This window comes from Pyrus communis, chromosome 10, assembly GCF_041283825.1.
Source record: "Pyrus communis isolate YQ-2024b chromosome 10, ASM4128382v1, whole genome shotgun sequence".
Lineage (NCBI taxonomy): Eukaryota > Viridiplantae > Streptophyta > Magnoliopsida > Rosales > Rosaceae > Pyrus > Pyrus communis.
The window spans coordinates 24,764,702-24,782,464 of record NC_142574.1 but is presented as its reverse complement, the minus strand read 5'-3'; the positions used below and the strand labels follow the sequence as shown (position 1 = coordinate 24,782,464).

Below are 17,763 nucleotides of genomic sequence, written 5' to 3'. Positions count from 1 at the left end.
TTGAAGAAGATGCTATAGGCAGCCAAACACAGATAATACATTTTGTAACCCTTAAGCCCTTTTGTTTGGAGAGAGAGATTCTTGTGTCCAACCGGTCGTATGCCAAGACAAAAGTTTTCAGATGGGTGAGCCCTACTTGCAGGGGGTGTGGGGTGTTGGTCCGACGTCGACCGACCATCGGAACTTAGAGAGAGAGAGAGAGAGTGAGAGATGAATGAGAGAAGCTATATAATGGCAAAGTAACCCCAAAAACTTTGAAGGCAACAAAAGTGTGAGGTTGGACAGTTAGTTGGTGTTAGGCATTGATTTAAGGGAGTGATTTGCGGTCACACAATTAATTGATCACCAGGAGGTTGGTGGCTTAAGCTATCAAATTTAAGTTTATAATGTCTATGTCGCAGCTCTGAGGCCACTCATTAATTCATGGCCTTCATTTGGTTGTTTGTCAATTTCTGTGAAAGTAACCCATCATACAGTTACGTTCATACAAACTAAAATTCGGAAAACAAATAAAGAAATGACAGAGTTACCGGGTTTCCAATCCTTTTTGCATGAAAGGTTTAAGGAGTTGCTAATGAATTTGACGTTAAAAAAAAAAAAAAAAAAAAGTCATCATGCACTCCTCTCTAGCAAGCTAGTTTAGAATTTCTGTCTAGGTCTTCTAACGTGGGAGAACATTAGTGTAAACATGCTTCACAAAAGTAATATACTTTGAACGTACGTGAGTTCTTCGCCAAAACTTTCTTGCTTATTTATGATCATATTACAACCTGCACCATATACACATCTAAGCAATTTCCATGTAATTGGTATCCATAAGCATCCTGTCTTACCTTTGAGTTTATTTACTCCGTCTCCATCCACGCTATATTTACACCTGATAAAGCATTCCCACTTCAATCAGCGAGGTATGCGGAATTCCTAGTGTGACTGCTGGACGCCTGCAATTCCGCCTCAGAAAATTATAGACAATGTCAATCGCAAACTTCTTCAGGAACGGTGATACCTCACTTGCCTCAACATAAGGATTGCCGACCATGTAGGCCATGCCACCAGCTTCCCGTGCCTCCATGAGTTTTTTCATCCACTGCTCAGCACTGCCAACTCCATCTCTCCACTGCTCACTACTGCCGCCACTAACATCATCACTCCAATGCACAGCTCTGCAGCCATAAACCTCATTTCGTGTTGCTGCAGATATTAGGTTCGGTGACTGCCCTCTAACTGCCAATTCTTCACTATTCCTCTCCTGTTTCAAGAACTCCACCACCTTTTCAATCAGTTGGGTTTCAAAGTTGTAGCAATCTTTCACATCCTTGTATCCATACCTGACCAATAATAGTATTAGAGAAGTTCCGAGAGCTATTCATGCAAAAATTCAATGAGGTTTGGCTTGAGAAACTTTGTGGAAAGTACCTTACAATACACCGGAAAATGGACAACTCTGGTGGGCCAATCCGCTTAACAAGAAAACGCTCACCAAGTGGAACTTTTGGAATCATCAGATATTTAAGGGTCACAAAGATGAGAGTATGATGAAATGTAGGGAAGTTCGTGACAAAATGTGCAAACATTGGAGGGAGACCAAACGCAACTTTAGAGTAAACTAGGCAGATTCCAGGGACCCTTGTAATACCTAGGCTTGGCCCAAAGCTTAGAAGTCTATCCAACGATACCTTGTTATCTAGCTCAAATGCATCCTTCTTTACAGTCCCGTAATTCCAGATAGACATCAAAGACACGATGACAAGAGCGAATACAAGGGGAAGCCAGCCTCCGTGATGTACTTTTCCAAGGCAGGCAGAAATATAGAGTAGTTCAAGGGATCCAAAGATTACAAAAAACAAGAATGCCACGATAACCTTCTTCTTCCAAACCGTACTAATAATTAGAAACATCAAGCAGGTCGTGATGAACATCACTGTCACTCCAGCAAGCCCTGTAAATGCAACATGGTGTAAAACCGCTTATTTCAAAATAGCAAAAATGCAGAGAGAGAGAGAGAGAGAGAGAGAGAGAGAGAGCACAGACCGTATGCATTGCCTATCATATGAGTGTCTCTGAAACCTATAACAACTGCAAGACATAATACCATCAACATCCAGTTCACCTCAGGTATGTATATCCGCCCATGTATCTGATTTGATGTATGTTTGATCTTCACACGAGGGAAGCACCGAAGGGCCCTGCACTGACTGACTATTGAGAAGGTAGCTGAAATTATTGCTTGACTTCCCACCGCAGAAGCAAGAGTTGCAATAATAACGACTGGCCAAAACATAACCTCTGAAAGGAAAGAAAATATTTTACAAAAAATTATCAGTTCAAATTCAACACCGGCAGCTTCTGATTAAATAAGATTAAAATAAAGCCCAAAACTGGTGAAGGCGTTCACACAGATTGAAGCTTCTAAAGATGCAGAAGCTACACCAGAAGGTTTGCAGGTTAAAAAAAAAAATGCAGACAAACGTGTAGCAGATAAAAGCTAATAATATAATGAACACTAAAAATAACGGCCGTATACTTTGAAAACTGTAATAATGAAGAATAATGGCATGCCTTAGGTGCAAGTAAAACTTTCTCTAAATCATTTGAATTCCTAATAAGAAGAATGACGTTACGGGAAAGAACTAGTTGATGTACCATTGCATCAGAAAGAATATAGATTTACCAGGAATGGCCTTGTAAAAACTGCAACGCAGATCCTTTTTGTTCTTGGAGAGATAAGCAGCTTCTCCCATGTATGCAAGAACTAAACAAGGGTAAACGAGCGCAGTAAATGCAATCTGCAAGATGAAAGAACTAGTAGTAAATAAATACATAAAGAATAAATAATTAACTTGCATATGAAGCCCAAAGAGTAAACAAAGCTATATAGTTAGCAATGTGTGACACTATTTAAAACAAGCATGATAAATTGTATTGTCGAAAAAACTGTAAAACTATGAAGAATTAGGATGCAAGAGAAAATTTTTGAACAGCCGAAAACACAACAATATAAGTACTGAGCAGTTTTTCGCTTCAAAGAGTTAAATTAAAGGATCAGAATGAGCTTACCCTGATAGACAGTTTGGAAAAGTGCCCAAGATCGGCAAACATTGCTTCTGTACCTACCATAGCCAAATAATGTTTTAGCCTTAGAAAATATGAAGTTTTCTAGGCGACTGCAGAAGATGTGGAACTTTTTTCTATGAACCAACCTGTAACACAAAGAACAACGCCTCCAAGGGAACTCCACCCAACTCTTCCAGTTATTTTGAAGAAGTTATAAATATAGTAGGGCGACAGAGCATGTATAACACCAGGGTTCCAACGGAATATATTGTAAATGCCTACCCCACAAATGCATAGTAACCATGTTAACATGATTGGAGCAAAAAGAAACACAACTTTGTGTGTCCCAAAATGCTGAAGAGCAAAAAGTCCAACCACGATGATGCACGCTATCAACACGGTATAATCTGCCATGTACAGACGTAAAGGTAATTAGAAAAGGTAGTTTTCAATGGAAATCGAATAGAAAAAATGTGTATTGCTTGATATCAGACAACAAATAATGTTGCACTATATCCATTATTCTCAACTCCACGTATTGCCAATGTGAAAATCTTTATGCAAGAATATACTGCAGAAATAATACACGTGTACACACACACACATTTATGATTGACTTACTCTCATGTAAATTTGGAGCTTTGATTCTAATTCCAGAAACTGCAGAAAGAACTGCCAACATACACAACAAAACCTCATTAGGTCAACATCAATAACTGCAGAAAGGGTCAATTGGTAGGGCCAGAGAGAGCATTTTAGAATATCATACCGGACATTGTTGGCGTGAGGATACCATCACCAATTATCATGCCAACCCCTATAAAAACTACAAGCAGCAATACTATTTTAGAACTCTTATGCTTCTCGAAGAATTTTTTTATGAGTGAGCTCATTCTTGTATCCTTGGTAGATAAACCAGAACAGTCAGATGGTATGCTTTCATATTCAGGATGAACTGTGTTCCAAAGGCCCATCCTTGAGTGTCGGCATAGCGATGAGTACAAAGCAAAAGTTCCACCTGTAAAACTAAAAGTGAATCTCTAATGTCCAACAACTATCAACCAATATATATTCTCACAAGCTGCTATAAGATAACTGAGGGTAAGCACCTTCACCATTGTCATCTGCTCCTAACACAAATATAATGTACTTGCAAAGAGGGATAATAGTCAAAGTCCAGAAAACCATTGAAAGCACGCCAAGAATCTCGTGATCCTCCGCATAAAGATTCAAACCATGTGAGAATGTACTTTTGTATACATAAATGGGGGATATGCTAAGATCCCCATAAACAATACCAAGGCTCTGATAAGCGAGGCATAGAGTGGTCGTGTAAAAATTCTGCTCATAAACAAGTAAGACAAGTGTTATTATGCTTACAATATTATAAAGTAAACTGAATTCCGCTGCAAATATAACCAAGAAGGAACAGTACTGGAAAGAAAAAAGATGGATAGCATAACTAGGACAAACTTCCCCGCTGTAATTAAACCAGTCCAGGACCATGATTAAAGTTAAAATTACTAGACCTATAAATATCGATGTTAAAATCAGCCCAAACTAGTTTGGAGTTTGGATACTGTTCTTCTAACATGCTGTGTCTCCAATGCAACCAATTTTTTGTGGTGCTCATACAAAAGGATCACTTAAAAGTGAAGCAGTATTAAACTAACATGACAAATAAGGCAGATAGAATCCGTGAACTTAATCTTGAAAGAACCGATAATTCTGGTTTATAAAGCAGCAATGGAAAATCAGGATCAAAATTACCATGAAATAACTCATACTTGACTTTGTTGATACAACAGAGATATAATCAGGATCAAAATTATATAAGTTAATCCTGAATCGACTAAATTGCCCAAACAAATGGAATAGTAGAAAATCTATAGTACAACCAGAATTGGAGTCCAAAAGGCCATAAACAGAAAGCAAAAAAAAATAAAGAAAGATATTCCATAGGCCACACCAACTTAAATTATAACACTTTTCACAAAACAAAATTGCATCTACTGTTTGGTTGCTAAGAAAATCCGGAAGAAAACAGTCAAAAACATTGTAAACACTGAACGAACATTCATTGGGAATCAAAAACAACAAAACCCCATTTTCCAAAAACCAAAAATATTATAAAAAAAAAAAAAAAAACTCAAAATTTCACTCTTTACATTCCTCTATTACTTAACTTCCATGGAAATAAACACACAAAAGAAAGAAAGCAAAAGATTGAACACACATAAGAACGTAACGAAACACTCACTGGGCGCAAGCCCCCGGAAAGGGAAGCCGATTCCGGGTCCATTTTCCTTTCCAGTCGAACCCCAAATGCTCTGAATCAATGTGAAGTTCAACAGACTTACTCCACCACTAAAGCTATTTATACTGACGTGGGTTTTCTGAATGGTGAAAAAGAAGAGGACCCAAAGGGGAGACGGTGGGGTAAAGAGCAGAAGCTAAAGGTTCAGACTTTTGAAAAAAAAAAATTATCGTGCCGGAAATATAGGTAGTATGTCACGTGTTTTTATAGAAATTAAAAATTTACTTTTTAAGTTATTAACTTTTTAACACATATATCTCATCATTTGTATAGTAACACATGGTGTACCATCTGTGTACCGGTCACACTGAAAAATCTCTCTAAAGACGGTGGATTTCTAAATTTTTACAGTAAATAATGTTATTGATTATCTGACTTAACAAGTAATTATTCTCCTTTAAATGGTTGAATACTTAATTGTGGCGGAAGTTTTAAATTCGATTTTTACATACACAAAGTCTTCCACACAATCAAGAAAAGTTTAGCTCCAATACATGGGAATAATGCATTTTAAGATTAAGTTTGAAACCGGCTTCATTTTACTCTACGAGATGCAGTACTGAATTAGGTCAACCATAAATCATTCAGTAATTAGATATCGAATTCAACATAAATACGATAGATTTTACTATTCATATGAGACGAATTTCATTCCACCAGAGGTGAAGGAAACCAAATATAAATGAGCGTTCAAGAATATAAGTTTATGTCATCAGCCGTTTGTCGGTGTTGTACTTTCTCAACTCCTCATGTACTACGTTGATGTTTTGATACTGTGTTTTTTAAACTATGGCTACGGCTGTCCAAAAATATATTCTCTTCTGTGGCAATATGTTCACATGTGTTAATCAACTTGTCAATTCAATGAAATCTGTCGGAAAGTGTGGCATCTTACAATGTTTGTATAAAATACCACGTATAATAACAAAGTATAGAGCAAGAACTACACAGTTGACTATTGCATATTTAACGCCCGTCACGAACAATTATTATGCAGAACTCTGGAGTAGTATGATCACATAATATTCTGAAGTGTAAAATATTAACATGTTCGTCTATCTATACAATGTGATCACATTTCACCGTTAAATAATCACTTTCTCGAGTTACAACATTTTTTTTTTTGTTCGGCTCGAAAATTTCTATATTTTTGCTCATATTTCTGACAACCTTTTCTTTTCCTCAGTGTCAAAAATCAGAAGTCAAGATTAATTAGTCGTATCTGCAAAATGAGAGTGACAATCTAGCATGACATATAGGAGTTGAAAAATGTAAATAAAGGAGTGACATCTAAGTGAGAACATCTAACTTGGGAGCATTCTTTGGGAGACCATGGCAAGTATCGATGGTAGCCCTCCTTTCTGTGCATTGGAATATCAGAGGGAGAGGGAGAGCTTGAGGACTCCAAAGCCAGTGAACTATGGCAAAAAGTTATTCTTGTAAAAGATGAAGGAAGAAAGTTTGCCTTTGTCTTTCTCTCTTTTTAATTTTCTGTCGCATAATATTGTTATCATTTTTGGTACATTTTGATAAACATTTTAAGTCCCAGTATGGCCCGGGACTTTGGTCACGGATGTTGCTTTCAACTTAAACATATATTACTAAGTTAGAGGTTTTATAAAAAAAATACATCGGTGATATTAGTGGTGAACCCTTCATATATAAATTGTATGTTATTTTGTTATATCTCCGATGTAAAATTTTATTATATTCAATATATTTTATTGTCACATATTTCATTACATAACAAAACAAAGATTAACTTTAGAGTAAATTGTAACAATGATTCTTTAACTTTAACTCAATTGGTGCAATGATCCCTCAACTAAAAATTCATTACCATTGGTCCTTCAACTTTAATCCAACTGAAGAAATGATCCCTCAACTTTAACCACAATTGGAGCAATGATTCCTCAACTTTAACTCAATTGCAGCAATAGTCATTCCAACATAACTCATTTTGACAAATTATGACGAAGTTGGAGAAAAGGACCATATCTACATGTTTTGATGAGTTGAGAGACCCAAATTGTAGCAATCCTTCCAACATAACTTATTTTGACAAAATTCTGACGAAATTAACGAAAAAGACCATAACTACACATTTTGATGAGTTGAGGGACCAATGATAATGGATTTTTAGTTAAGAGACCATTGCTCCAATTTAATTAAAGTTGAAGAACTATTACTACAATTTACTCTTAACTTTATAAACACTAGATATTCTGCAGCATAACATGTTCGTGGGGCAGATAAGAAGGTTCATCACTTTCTAGTTCAAACTGTGCAATGCATGGGCTAAGCAAATCATCTGAAGTACACAATTGGACTAGTAGTTTGCTTTGTTTCTTTTTGATTAAGCAGTGGCGAACTCAGACAGTGTCAAGTTTTTTACCAACAAAATTTGATTTGGCTTGGTTGACATCATGAATATAAAATCCATCGTAGGTCGTACGCACTAAAAAAATCATAGTTAAATATAGATAAAGAAATAAGTTATTGTAGCCAACTTAACTAAACTTATACATATGATACAGATCATTTAACCTAAAATCATATTACAAAAAGATTTGCATGTCACATATGTAAACTGTTAAAGCAGTGGCGAACTCAAACTCTGTCAAGTTTTTTACTAATAAAATTTGTTTTGGCTTGGTTTCGGTACAAATATTGACATTACCAATACAAAATCCATCACACAAAAATATCAAACTTGAATATAGATAAAAAAATATGTTGATATAACCAACTTAACTAAACTTAAGTCTGCCAAAGAACATCTAACCTAAAATCATACCACAAAAAGCGCTGCATGTTACATACGTAAACTACTGTCATGTGGTTTGCATGGTCTCTCATTGCATTGGGGGTTTGAAATGAAAGTTTAACTCAAAAGTCAAATGTTTGACCTTACCACCCAAATCGAATTAACCTATTTTAGTTAAACATAAAATGTTTAAATTTAGTGGTCCAGCCTCTTTGTCACATTTTACTGCCAATAAGCAATAATATTGTTTAAACCATTTTAAGTCATTGGACACTCCAATTCGTCTATGTTTAATTTTTGTATTTTGTACAAGTATGCATCCAAATTGCAATTCCCATCGTTTTCTGGTTGACATTCCTTGCGGAGAACTCCTTGTGATCTAAAATATGGAATACAGTTGTTTGAATCTTTTGCACCGCTTTTGTGTGTGGTTTCTATGTAGTTTCTATCAATGATTGATATTGTTCATAAATTTAACATTCTTTAACTCTGTTGTCGTAAACTTAACACGTATAAATTAATGATAGAGGCCACAAGAAGGCTCACACACAAAATAAGTGCAGAATATTTAACTTTAGAATGGCATGCATGCTTTGATTTTTGGAAAAACTATTGTCACCGCTCAAATATTTGAGTTCATAACATGATGTAGCATTTCACCCGGTGAGGTTTGAGTTTTGCATGTTTTACACCTACGGTCTCATTGAGTTTGCTGACTTGAAGGAAAAGTAATTATAAGACATTAGTTCACACGATCAAATGCTAAAAACTATGATGGTTGTCTTTACTTGGTCGGAGAAAAGCTCATGTTCGGCAAATATGGACGCGAACTTGGTAACAACATATATTTCTGATGGGTTCGGCCCATCAGATTTGAACTAATATTGTCATGTAGCATCTTGATTACATGAGATTATCTCTCTTTTATTTTTCCGTGCAAAAGGCTAATCAGAATGGCCAATTATTATTACGATCTAGTGTTATTCATCTTCACTAGTAAATAAAAAGTTTCAAGTTTCACTCGTCACATGAATGACAAAAATATAATACACTTGCATTGAGTTCCATATCTAATTTGTGTGACTTAACCTAACCTATCTTTTCCTTAGAGCAGATTATTCCCTCCTTAAAATTAGAATATTGTTGTATATAAAAAATAATAATAATTAAAAGGCTCGGAAAAGAATGAGTTCAAAGTTCATGAGTGTTTACATGGTGGCAAAGCTGCTGATGGGCTTCGAATAAAGAAGGGTCGAATGTAAGACATTTTGGTTCGAAAAAAGGGCAAAAAGCTAGCATAGTTTTAGCTTGGACAGTGAAAGAAACTTCACTCATTAAACAAGATCATTTGATATAATTACCCCCGATTTGAAGTTCTACTCGAAAATTTAATTGCAGAACTTGCAATGATCAACAGAACGGCTTTGTTCACAAATGTCCTAGTCTTCTCTTCTTCTTGCTATATATCCATTCGTTCGTCGACTCCAAAACCTAGCAATTGCAGATGAGAACTGTTCCAAGCGGAACGTCACATTGCTGAGTTGCCAACATCCTGCATTGAGTGCCTTATATCGGATTAGCGTGCCAAAGAGGCTGGAAGATTTGGGATTGCAACTATACTCATAACTTGTCAGGCATTGCTTCTGGCACCAAAGATGTAAGAAGAAGTATTATTCCTAAGCAAATACGGTGACCCTTAAAGAAGTTGGGAGTTTTTCTTTATTCATAAAGAAGATCCTTAAAGCTTGATCGTTCTAATTAAAGCTTTGTGATTTACTAATTTTTAATCTCGATTGTGATTTACTGAGTTATGTTTGCTCAATATTCACAGGCATGCACTCCTATATTGTTAAGCATTAGTTCTACTTAACCTTGTTGGTTGGATGAAGTTGAACACCAGATGGCTTTGGTCAGGAAAGAAGGCTACAGCAAGCTCATCCTCGTCGTCGAGACAGAACCATTTTGCCGAGTGGCTGCCAAGCGCAATCAGCGGGTGGGTGAATGTCATCTCCATGCTACTCTTCTCTTATATAGTATGCCATCAAGCTTACAGAACCAAGAGAGAATCCCAATAACAACCAGACTCCGTTTGAGAGAAACTCATAAATATCAGTAAAAGAAAGATCATATATCCAAATGATTAGATAAATGTCTAAATGACAATATCAAATCCTAAACTTGTGCACAAATCGGAGGTTGAGCTCGATGAAAATCATCAAAATACAGTCACAATCCAAATATGTCAATATTTTCCAATTGTTAAATGGATATGATTTTTTTTTTTTCTCCAAACGGCCTTTACGTTATTGGGAGATTCAAGCAGACTCTTTACAAAGGCCAGGTGAGATTCCAACTTAGAGCCATCCTTATGGTTTAATCTAAACGCGCCAGCTCTCTAAATGTTCCAAATTGAAGACAAGTGATCCCAAATCCCAAGTGTTAATGATGCTCTAACACTGCACTGTTACTTGTGCAAAAGCTTGTGGACAACTTGGACTACAAGTTAACGCGAACCTAGTGTCGTGCGGAAGCTTCAGATATGAGGCCATTTAACAAGGCAAAATATGACAAATACAAAAATCCAAATAACACAAGGATTTGTACTGGTTCAACGTAAGCCTACGTCCTACGTCCTAAGAAAATTTCACTAATATCAAACGGAGATTACATATTGTTTAAGCTTTCACAACCCAAATCCCATAAACAACCAGATCACTCTCCTACAAACAAATCTCAGATTCTTGGTCACAGAGATACAGTCAACAGAACTCTTACAGACGTGTGAAGCAAATATAAAAGGGCCAATGAAAGAGAACTTAAACTAATGAGTGGAAAGGGCTGTGCTCTCCCATCTTTCGATGGTTTTATTAGTCCGGCGTCCGGTTGATAAGAGTGAGAAGGGTTGGGATTATTTATAGGTTACGGATTGGTCGGCGTTTGGAAGTAATAATTTAATCAGATAAACGGTGTCGTTTTAGGTTCCCTTTACTGTTCTAAAAGTTTTTGCCTAGGGCCGCCTAGGTCACCGTCCCGATTAATACCTAGACGTTTGAAAATTAAAAAAGGTAGCCTAAACCTGCTGGCCGGCCTAGACCGCTTAGGCACCCACCTAGGTTGTGACTCACTTAAACAGAAAATAGATAATTTTCATTTTGCATTTTATTTTTTTAATAAATTATAAGATACTTGTTAAACACTTAAATGAACACACATTATATGTTTGTTTTCATGTTTTCATTATATTCTAATACTTCATAACATATATGTCATTTTATTTTATAATTTATGATAAAATTATATATATATTTTTAAATATAAACAGACATGTATTATATATAATAAATTTACTTAAATTTGTGTGGTCCGCCTAGACTGACGTCTAGGCGCTAGGCTCTAACCTGCGCTAGCACCTAGCGTGTTTTAAATCTTGCCTTAGAGCAAGTCCAGCGAAAGAGATAGCCCGGTGGACCAAGGACCCTTTCAATCCAATTGCCTCCCTTCTTTGCTCCAACCCATGCGGGCGATTGGGCTGAGGGGGGCTCGTGTGAGAGGGGAGGCACGAATCAAAGGCCCGAGCGCCTAAGGGACGTCAGTCATGTTAAAAAATTAATAAAAAATCCGAATTTTTTTTTAAATTAAAAAAAAAGTTGATTTAATTTTTCTATAAATATCTTATCATTATCTTCCATCTTACACCACAATTTTATATTTTCTCAAATACTTTGAGTTGTAATTTCTTACTTAATGACACGTGGTGCAATGAGATTGATTAAAAATCATATCCGAAATTACAAATAAAATTATTTTTTTATTATTTTATAAAATAAAAATTACTAAAATTTTATTATTTTATAAAATAAAAAATACTAATATTTTATTAAGTAATGTCATAATTCAGTTTAGGAATGAGTACTATTTATTAAAAGCAGTAGGGATTTAGGTAGTCCAATACTAGAAGTGCTCTTAATGACGTTTTCAGATTTCTTGCATTTTCTTTTGGGGTTCTGACACATTCATTCTCACCCGCCAAGCAGCCTCCGCCGCCAAGCCCCGATTTCGCACCTTCTCCTTTCTCACCAGAATGTCATCCCTTCACGTTTCCCCAAACACCATTTCCCAGCCGCCTCTCAATCTCCGCCGTCGATGCATCCCCAATTTAGGCAGAGAAGTCCGATTATTCAAGGGCCGGAGGCCGTCCGCGGCTTGCCTGAGCGTGGACGTGGAAGCACCGGATGCGGCCTCCAAATTAGGGATTTTGAAGAGCAAGGAGGTAATGGAGACAGAGGCGAAGGTCCTGCTACAGACCTACGCGAGGACTCCAGTGGTGCTCACCAGTGGCAATGGTTGTAAATTGTACGATACCGAGGGGCGCGAGTATTTGGACCTGAGCTCGGGGATTGCGGTGAACGCGCTCGGCCATGGCGACGAGGACTGGCTGAAGGCGGTGGTTGATCAGGCCGGAACGCTTACTCACGTCAGTAATCTCTACTATTCAATCCCACAGGTTTGCCCTTTATCTTAAATTTGGGTTCGTATGCTTGTTTGGTTCCCGAGAAAGTGTGGAAAAATTGTAAAAGATTGCATTTTGCGCATAAACAGCGTCGTTATTCTGGTTTTGGGCGTCTGGGTATTGCTTGGTTGCGCAGAAAGTGTAGGGGAAAATGTGAAAGGTTGCTTTTGCGTCTAACCGGCGTCGTTTGTCTGGTTAATGGACTTATGGGCATTGCTTGGTGTAATGTAGGTGGAGCTAGCAAAGCGTCTGGTGGGTTCTAGTTTTGCAGACCGTGTGTTTTTCACTAATTCTGGAACCGAAGCAAACGAAGCAGCCATTAAGTTTGCAAGGAAGTTTCAGAGACATAATCACCCTGATGCGAAAGTGCCTGCCACGGGCTTCATATCTTTCACAAACAGCTTCCATGGGAGGACCATGGGTGCTCTTGCCTTGACTAGCAAAGAGCATTACCGGTCTCCTTTTGAACCTGTTATGCCTGGAGTCACGTTTGTGGAGTATGGAAATATACAAGCTACCAAAGAACTGATTCAGCCCGGAAAGACTGCCGCTGTGTTCGTTGAACCTATTCAGGGTGAAGGCGGAATTTACAGTGCTTCAAAGGAGTTTCTGCAGTTTCTGCGTACTGCATGTGATGATGCTGGTGCTCTTCTGGTGTTCGACGAGGTAATCAGCTACTTTTTATCTTCAGTTTGTGCTCAATTTAAACAAACTAGATGGTGTATTTTGTGCTGGATTCTCTTGTTAGCATGCGCTATACTTTTATGTTTTCTCCAAAATGTTTTGAATTTGTTTGGTTCGGATGGCAATTTCCCTGGATGATTCGTGATTTCATTGGTCCCTTGGATAATGGTCGTTATGGCCTCGAGCCATTCCCTTTCCCAACATGAAATATGAATCCTTGCATAATGCATCTGATTTTCTTGTAGTAGATTCTTCCTACATTCCCAATTCTTATATCGGCAGTATTACTCTCATTGCTTCTTTATGTTATGATTTCGTCAATCTGGGAGTGTGGAATGTTAAATAGGCTGCAGTTCGAATTCTCAAAAGCCAAACTTCATTATTATGCTCACATTCCTTCATTGTTGTTCTTGTTGTTTCTTTTACTCATTGTATTTTTAAAGTTCTTTCAGAGGGATAAGTTAAAGGATTCAAGTTAATGCTTTCATCGATGAGGTTTAAGAGTAATGCTTTATTTTCTGTAGGTTCAATGTGGTTTAGGTCGAACTGGGTATCTCTGGGCTCATGAGGCTTATGGTGTATTCCCAGATATAATGACACTTGCTAAGCCACTTGCTGGAGGCCTGCCCATTGGAGCTGCATTGATGACCGAAAGAGTGGCTTCAGCCATAGCTTTTGGTGACCACGGAAGTACTTTTGCTGGTGCACCTCTTATCTGTAGCGCAGCCTTAGCTGTTCTCGACAAAATATCCAATCCCAAATTTTTGAATAGCGTCTCTAAAAAGGGTATCTACTTCAAAAACATCTTAAAGCAGAAGCTGGGAGGGAACCCACATGTTCGGGAAATACGTGGTCTAGGGCTTATTATCGGAATTGAATTGGACGTCTCTGCCTCACCCGTTGTGGATGCATGTCGAAACTCTGGCCTGTTAATATTGACTGCTGGAAAAGGTAATGTTGTGAGGCTGGTGCCTCCATTGATCATAACTGAGCAGGAGCTTGATGTTGCAGCTGACATTCTGTCCCAAGCTTTGCCGGTACTTGATGAAACTAATTCAAATTAGGAGGATGAAAGTTGCATTTTGTAGTAGATTTCTTAAGTTAACTGTATTTATATTGTTGTAATTTCATAGCTCGTTAAGTATTTTTTTTTCCCCCTTCTTTAGGGCTTGCCTGATAACGTTTTACTAAGAAATAATAGATTTGGGTTGAGTTTGCTTGTTATTAGGTACTGCGTTCGATTACTAATCTACAACTCACACTACATAAGAAACCAGAATGCAGTAAAAGAATATATTGAATATTGAAAGTTTATGTCATCTTTCGGGTTTCCAAGTTGATTGAGGATGGAAGCAACCCTGGAAACCTATACTTTTCATTATTTTCTTACAAGCATTGCGGTAAAAATTTACAAAAGCATGTAATTACATCACAACCAACAATTTTACCTGACCCTGTAAGGACTAGTCTAGCCTGGACAAGTTGGAATTCAACTGTTGTAGACCGAGCTTCCGCTTATTTTTTGTGCCACAGCATGAATTGTTTGTAAATTGCAGAATCCTGTTTCTTCAAATGATGCATTGCCAGAGCTCGCCCACACGTCAAAGCCAGATTCTCATAGCTTTCAAAGTTTCTCCAGTTGTAACTACCACAACTTTCGCATGCTGCTTACTTCACTATGATTTTTTGACTTTGTGGTTCGTTGTCCCAAAAAAATATGATGCTTCACTTCACTGGTCGGATACCAACAGTTCTAACACGGAATCTATACTGAGGTTGAGAGTCTTCATCATCATCGTCATCATCATCCTCTTCACTAGAGTCATCTTCCACTCTATCCCACCGTGCATAGTCCAGAGAAGAGTGTCCCTTTGGTTTTGGAATTGCTTGCCATCCATTTTCTTTTTCTTTTTCTTTTTCAGACGATACCTTGACTGCACAAGCGGCAACAACTTCAGCTGGGGAAATGGTCTTTATGTAGTTACCTTTTGGATCCCTTCCTTGTGGAGGAACTTCCCTGTTTACCGGTGTCTTAGGGGGAATAACATCGGCAACAGTAGTTGTCTCATTAACCTCAGGAATCTGTTCCTTTCCTGCACCTGAAAATACTGCATCTTCATTTTCTTCGCATTGCTCCTCTTCCTCCTCATATCTATTTGGCTCTGCTTCATCCTCCTCGTCTTCTTCCTCTTCTTCTAGCTCTGCTTCGGATTCAGGTATTGGAGCGAGTGACTTTCCTCAAGTAGAAAAATAAACTCTTTACTCACAGCCAGGAAATTGACAATTGCAAATTTATGATTTCAGCACCGGCTGCATTGCTGCTGACGATGATGATGTTCATAATTGTAAATTTTTGCAACAGCGGTGTTCATGATTGTAAATACAATGATGAATAAGATGGTTATAAGTCTACAAAATGTCCCAAATGACACTGAACAAAAACCTAGAGGTTGTTCGAAGGGTAGGGGATTTCTTTCGGGTTTTAGGTGACAACCAAACCATCCATACTAACTGGCAACCAAACCTCAAACTGCCCTTAAGCTTCTATTATTGATTTGTACCAGACAATAAAGGTCAATCATTTGTAAAACAATGTAGAAAAAAAAAAAGCAGAAAGAACGAGAGAATTATACCACTTGTGTCTTCAATCGGGCTTGAAGGTTTTGATAAACTTCTGATGATGGATTTAACTCGATGAGACGATGAACATCAAAGAGTGCCGAGTGATATTCCTTGAGGGTAACCAAGGTCTGCGCCCGCAACATCAATGCTCCAGTGTGATTGTAATCAAGCTCAAGCACTGAGGTACATTCATCTGCTGCCTAAAATATAGTCTTATGAAGTCAACCAACAGATCAACCATTAAAAAAAGAACAAAATTCCAACCATCAAATTCCACATTTTTATTTAGCAAATCAAAATCGAGATCCAGAGCACGATTTCCAGTCGCAAAATCATGTCTTGAACTCACGATACCCTCACTGTCACTGGATTCATCATTAGAAAACACAAATTACTTGCTCTAATCAACTCATTGGGATCAAATTGTGAAAACGACGCAATTTTCAGCAGAAAAATCGTGTCTTGAACTCGCGATAACCACACTGCCATTGAAACTTTCGTTCGAAAACACGAATCGCTAGTTCTAATCAACTCATCGAGATCGAATGTTGAAAAAGTTGAACAATTTCGTACAGCAAAAACGAATAGATAAAGCGACAGAGTGGGAAAAAAAAAGCGCGAACCTTTTTGAAATCGTGGAGCTTCAAGAAGCAAGCAGCTCGGTTGCTGTGGAGGGCGATCTTCTGGGGTTTGGTCTTGGCCATGGATAGGGCTTCGGTGTAAAACCCTAGCGCCTCCGAGTAGCTACCTTCCCGGTACATCTGGTGGGCCCGCTCAATCTTGTTCACCGGCGCCGACGCCATCATATCCTCCTCCGTCCGTCAATCTCAGCCGCCGGAAATTTCACAGTTGTTCACTGTTAGCTTGCGATTACTGCCACCAACAAGTGAATCAGGGAGAGAGGGAGAGAGAGAGAGAGAGAGTGTGTTTGGGGTGTTTTTGAATTGTGATTTACAAAGCTGGGAGAGTCTTGATACAGCGATTTTGATTTTGATTTTCTTTTTATTTAAATTTACTCTTTTATTTGGAAAAAGAAAAAATAAAAAGACCGATTGGGTGTTCTCACGTGACTGCCCACATGTGAAGTCAACAAACGAGTGTGAGTTGTGTACTTTGTATTAGGGGCGGGCAACAGGGCCTAGACCCGCGGTCCGGGCGGTTCGAGACGGGGTGGGTTTAAGTATATGGCGGGATGGGACAGGTCTAATTTCTGAGTATACACGGTCCCCAGCCTAGACTATATGCACATGCATTCATTCATTCATTCTCTCTCTCACACACAAACGCGTCTCTGCAATTCCTCTCTTGATTTCTCTGGTTATCCTCAGTCCTCAATTCTCAATCGTCTTCGTTGAATCTTGATTGTCTTCGCCGATTCTTAAACTCGGAGGCTCTCATCCTCTTGATCTCTCTCCCCTATATCATCTTCGTCAATTCTTAAACTCGGAGACTTTCCTCCCTTTTGATCTCTCTCTCCCAGACTGATCGACTCTCACTCACCCAGATTGACCGAATTCTCGATAGCTGAGCTCCCTCCTCAGCCCCTCTCAACTCCAACCACCATGATGATCCATCTCAAAGCCAAATCTTCAAACAAAAAGTATCCAAATACGACTGTTTTCTTCTTTCCATACGCACCCAATCCATCCAAATACGACTGTTTTCTTCTTTCCATACGCACCCAATCCAACTCAAATGAGTACAGATCTCAGAAATTAGCAATCGTCTTGTTGGAAGTCTTGGTGGTGGTGGACTTGGTAATTGTGATTCTTTCGTTGCCTTGACCGCTTGAGCTCCACTAGGAAGCAA

The 17,763-nt window shown here is 38.2% G+C and overlaps 3 protein-coding genes across 5 annotated transcripts; 1 reads left to right on the top strand and 2 right to left on the bottom strand.

Annotated features, from left to right (window-relative positions):
* Nucleotides 1-726: 726 nt before the first annotated feature.
* On the bottom strand, nt 727-5,500 carry LOC137727278 (putative potassium transporter 13). 3 transcript variants are annotated; one of them, XM_088678844.1, is made up of 11 exons: nt 5,315-5,467; nt 4,164-4,395; nt 3,824-4,072; nt 3,676-3,726; nt 3,201-3,461; nt 3,058-3,110; nt 2,672-2,786; nt 2,032-2,286; nt 1,417-1,939; nt 1,016-1,328; nt 727-941 (listed from the first exon to the last, which is right to left on the bottom strand). In XM_088678844.1, exons 1-11 carry the CDS (start codon nt 5,354-5,356, stop codon nt 897-899), a joined length of 2,139 nt encoding a protein of 712 aa, XP_088534970.1. In that variant the 5' UTR covers nt 5,357-5,467; the 3' UTR covers nt 727-896. The 3 variants fall into 3 exon arrangements, with proteins under 3 accessions (XP_088534970.1, XP_068322244.2, XP_088534971.1); XM_068466143.2 differs by having other exon boundaries at nt 727-1,328; nt 5,315-5,465; XM_088678845.1 differs by lacking the exon at nt 4,164-4,395 and having other exon boundaries at nt 727-1,328; nt 5,315-5,500.
* Nucleotides 5,501-12,069: 6,569 nt separating this feature from the next.
* On the top strand, nt 12,070-14,556 carry LOC137728031 (acetylornithine aminotransferase, mitochondrial). The gene is made up of 3 exons (XM_068466906.2): nt 12,070-12,642; nt 12,880-13,314; nt 13,857-14,556. Exons 1-3 carry the CDS (start codon nt 12,220-12,222, stop codon nt 14,394-14,396), a joined length of 1,398 nt encoding a protein of 465 aa, XP_068323007.2. The 5' UTR covers nt 12,070-12,219; the 3' UTR covers nt 14,397-14,556.
* Nucleotides 14,557-14,611: 55 nt separating this feature from the next.
* On the bottom strand, nt 14,612-16,931 carry LOC137728032 (uncharacterized). Its single transcript, XM_068466907.2, has 3 exons — nt 16,578-16,931; nt 15,966-16,154; nt 14,612-15,564 (listed from the first exon to the last, which is right to left on the bottom strand). The coding sequence occupies exons 1-3, from the start codon at nt 16,758-16,760 to the stop codon at nt 15,058-15,060; spliced, it is 879 nt and encodes a 292-aa protein (XP_068323008.2). The 5' UTR covers nt 16,761-16,931; the 3' UTR covers nt 14,612-15,057.
* Nucleotides 16,932-17,763: the final 832 nt, after the last annotated feature.